General features: G+C 31.1%; 1 protein-coding gene across 1 annotated transcript; it reads left to right on the plus strand.

Moving 5' to 3' along the window:
- The first annotated feature begins 290 nt into the window (after nucleotides 1-290).
- LOC118766224 lies at nucleotides 291-3905 on the plus strand. Its single transcript, XM_036509526.1, has 2 exons — nucleotides 291-495; nucleotides 3353-3905. The coding sequence occupies exons 1-2, from the start codon at nucleotides 466-468 to the stop codon at nucleotides 3737-3739; spliced, it is 417 nt and encodes a 138-aa protein (XP_036365419.1). The 5' UTR covers nucleotides 291-465; the 3' UTR covers nucleotides 3740-3905.
- The last annotated feature ends 480 nt before the right edge of the window (nucleotides 3906-4385 follow it).

Genomic DNA, 4385 nt, shown 5'->3' on the forward strand with positions numbered 1-4385 from the left:
ACATCCTTATTTCCTTCCTCTAAAAATAGATTTTCAATATATTCTGAAAGAGGATGTAGCCTGAAAGTTGGATATTTTAAGGAAAGAAAATAGATTAATGAACTGATTTGCATAAATACAAATATTGTCGACAAAATATTCAGAATAATTTTCTAATAATAAATAAAGGATCTGCATGACTTAATTCCATTATCCCGTTCATTAAGGGCTTATCATGATGTAATAAATTTTCCACTCGCACGAAATCCTATAAATACGGCTTGTTAGCAAATCCTTCAATAGAACTCATCCAACTTTGGTTGCGATAACTTCAAAAACCTTCTAAAGTAGATTGAGATTTCAACACTTCACTATTTTGAACGAAGAGCAGAACATTCAAACGCATTTGCCAATCCATCAACAATACAGACCATTCAAGCTTATTCTTTCACCACAATTGACAAGTTATACTTATTCCCTGGAAAGATGCAAAAATTGATCATCGCAGCAATTCCTGTAAGTATAATTATTGAAGTTACTTTTCTTACTTTTCTTTCTTATGTATGGTATGCGTACATAATTTTATATTGACCAACACGGCTAACATTAAACATGCGTAAGTGTGAGCATTTTTAAGTTTGTGCACTTATATATACATATATATAAATATATATATATAAAATATAGATGCGCCCTTTTAAAGCCTAGCCAGGCTCATGGGCCCGGTTTTCCCGGTTTCCGTGGCGTATGTGTTCCCCAGCTGGACGGGACCCATCGCATCATTACTCATTTTTGCCAGCTAGTGGACTGGAGCAGCGTGAAATGAAGTGCTTTTGGCTCAAGACACAACGCATCGCCCGGCCCAAGAATCGAAACCACAATCTTACGATCATGATGCTGACACCCTAACCACTAAGCTACGCGCCTCCTTTATATATACATATATATTATATATACATATATATATATATATATATATATAATATATATATATATATATTATATTATAATATATATATATATACTATATATATCTATATATATATATATATATATATTAATATATATATATATATATATATATATACTATATATATATATTATATATATATATATATATATATATATACATATATCTATATATATATATACATATATATATATAACTATATATATTATAAATTACATTATATATCTATATATATATATATAATATATATTATATATATATACATATATATATATCTATATATATATACTATATACTATATTATATATATATACATATATATATAAATATACATATATATATATATATATATATATATATAATATATATAATATATAATATAAATATATATATATATAAATAATGCCACTTGGTGTTGAATAGATATGCTATTAAATTAGTATCTAATTCTCTCACCCTTATTAATTAATTATATATATATATATTCTATATATATATAGGTATATATATATATTTATATTATATATATATATTTATATATATGCATATATATATATATAGTTAAAAAGAAGAAAAGAAAATGGAGATAAAGAAGTTAATAATTATTTAATTATTATCAAATTTGTCATCTTCACTTCTTACAGCCCTTTCAGTTAATACTCAATAACTTAATTACAAATTTGTACCTTAAATTTGCCTTTATGTGACATTAGCATAATTCCATCAGAGAAAAGAAAAAGAGATGTGTCTTGGGATGTTATATGTGGACCTGTCCATTTAATTCAGCAGAATCTGAAATGAATTGATTGGTCCCTGAGGAAATTATGCGCATGTCACATAAATGCAAATTTAATGTACAAATTTGTAATTAAATACGTGAGTATCAACAGAAACGGCCGTAAGATGCGAAGCTGACCAATTTGGTAATCTTTATATATAAAAGTGAGGAGGTTGTGTGAGTGTCTGTCTCCTACGATTTAGATTCCTAACTACTCCCACATTTTGCGGTGCAGTTTAACCAAAACCGGGTATCTTATAGTCGTGATTCATATCGAGCCCTTCTGGGTATTAGCGCGCGTCTACGATGAGTCTACGATTTAAAAAAAATTTACCATCATTTTTTTCCATTTTAATGCATTTTTTTCGCTATTATATAAGGGAAGTAACTCTCTAAAATGTATGTATGTATGTATGTATGTATGTATGTATGTATGTATGCATGTATGTATGCATGTATGCATGCATATTTGTACATGTATATGTGTATGTATATATTATACATACATACATACATACATACATACATTTACATATACATATACATACATACGTATGTGAAATCAGAAGAGACGAAACAATAGTTCAAACTTACTGCAAACTGTAAATATATAAGTCTAAAACACCCGGCCTTTAAACGCTGGGTTTTCTTACTAGACTCTTGGTTTTTATGAACATTATTGGGTGTGTGTGTGTGTATCATAGTAAGAGGGACGAAACTAATGGATGTTTTTGGTATTACTATATATGTTTCTGTAGTGAAATTTTATTTAAAACACAAGAACATTATATAATTTAGCATGTAACAATATACAACCTCATATAGCATCATGTAGCACTGCACTTTCACACGCTACACCATCGTAACCTTCGATGCCAATAAATTGTTATTGTTCCTGGCCGTATACTGTCCACCTTTTTGTTTTCTGTATCTGCTACGGACTGCTTGAAGCTTACAAACTTCCTACACTTGGATCCATGGATCTTACCCTTGTATCTGTATCTATATCTTTATGTATATATATATTGTATATATTTATGTATTTACGGATCTTTTTGGTTTGAACGGCAGTTTTTTCTAGCGGTGTCATACGAAATTGTTACCCATAATTATGACCCTAGAATCGATCTATTGCATTTCAATCTCTTTTAGGGTTAGGGTTAGTTAGGGTTAGGGTTAGGGGTGGGGAAGGGTATCTTTTTTTTTCTTCACAAATGTAAATAACCAATCTGTTTCTTAAACGAGGGACATGTTTATACGCACAGAACTTTTTTAACTCATAGACGTCCCTGATTGGTTGAAATTGCCAGAAATTGAAGAAAAAAACAACAAATATCTTACAAACTATAGAATTTTCTCAATAAAGCCAAGAGAAAAAGATGTTTTATAAACACATTCTACCAGTATACGAAGTTTGAAATTCTTTTAGTTACCTAGAAATTATGTTAAAAACTGCCGTTCAAACCGAAAAGATCCGTATTTACGATAATATACATACACGTACACACACACATACACGCACACACACACATGCTTGCGCGCAACCATATTTATGCACATAGTAATATGTGTATGTAAAATTATCTGAAGAGTCTTTAAACATTTTCTTTGTTTTACATTTACAGCTGATGTTTATCATATTGCAAGCTGCCGTTATGCTGGACGCGAAATGCGTCCCGCTACACAAAGAGCTGACTCTTGGCGCCTCCATTAGATCCACGTGTCCCAACGCTAGCAGCGAAGAGTTGTGCCCATCAAAAACGGTTATTAACAACGATACTGAGCATCGGCTGCCAATGATATTGCTTGAACGTCGTTGCTGTACGAAATTGTGTTTGAGCGGGAAACCCCACGTTTGCAAAGAGCAGTACATGGAGATCATTGTCATGAAACGACCGACTGTGAACGACCCCTACGTCAAGAAGAGCATGAACATTTCGGTTGGCTGTGTCTGCATGCGTAAGCGGGAGAAGATTGATTTGCCCGAACCGACAATGGAGGAAGAGCGATAACAACATCAACAACAACAACATGAACAACAAACAACAACAAACAACAACAACGACGTCGACAAAGATTTGAAATTACGATACACCTTTTATTTTTTTAAAAATAATTTTAAATGAAATGGTTAAACTCGAAAAAGTCAAGATGTACATACACTACATATGCAAACATACATACATACATATATCTCTTCATAAACGGCAGTTGTCTGCGTTTTCTGTGTGTTGTTTTCGTACCCTCACTCGACCACGGCTTTCAACCGATTCTGAATGAAACTGACACACACATAGCCCAATGTCATATTCAAAACTAACGATGTAAAATTTTAAAGTTCCCCCAGTTCTGAAAAAAAACATAATATTCGACATGGGGTCGAGAATCAAAACGCAAACCCATACCGTCTAGGGGACGCAACTCCCCTTTTTAACTCTCAAAAAAAATTACCTAATTGTTTCCCATTTTTTTGGTATTTTTTGGCTATACTCTCTAAAATGCTTTATAGTTATTTCCACAAACCTGAGCAAGCCGGGCGATACTGCTAGTATATATATATATATATATATATTATAGTATATATATATATAAATATGCATGTATGTCTGTATTATGTATGTATGCAATTATATAATATATATATTATATAATACATAA

This window comes from Octopus sinensis, linkage group LG1 (genome assembly GCF_006345805.1).
Source record: "Octopus sinensis linkage group LG1, ASM634580v1, whole genome shotgun sequence".
NCBI lineage: Eukaryota > Metazoa > Mollusca > Cephalopoda > Octopoda > Octopodidae > Octopus > Octopus sinensis.

Coding starts and splice junctions, on each gene's coding strand:
- LOC118766224 (XM_036509526.1), top strand. CDS start 466: ATGCAAAAATTGATCATCGCAGCAATTCCT. Junction 496..3,352: donor TGATCATCGCAGCAATTCCT/GTAAGTATAATT, acceptor TTACATTTACAG/CTGATGTTTATCATATTGCA.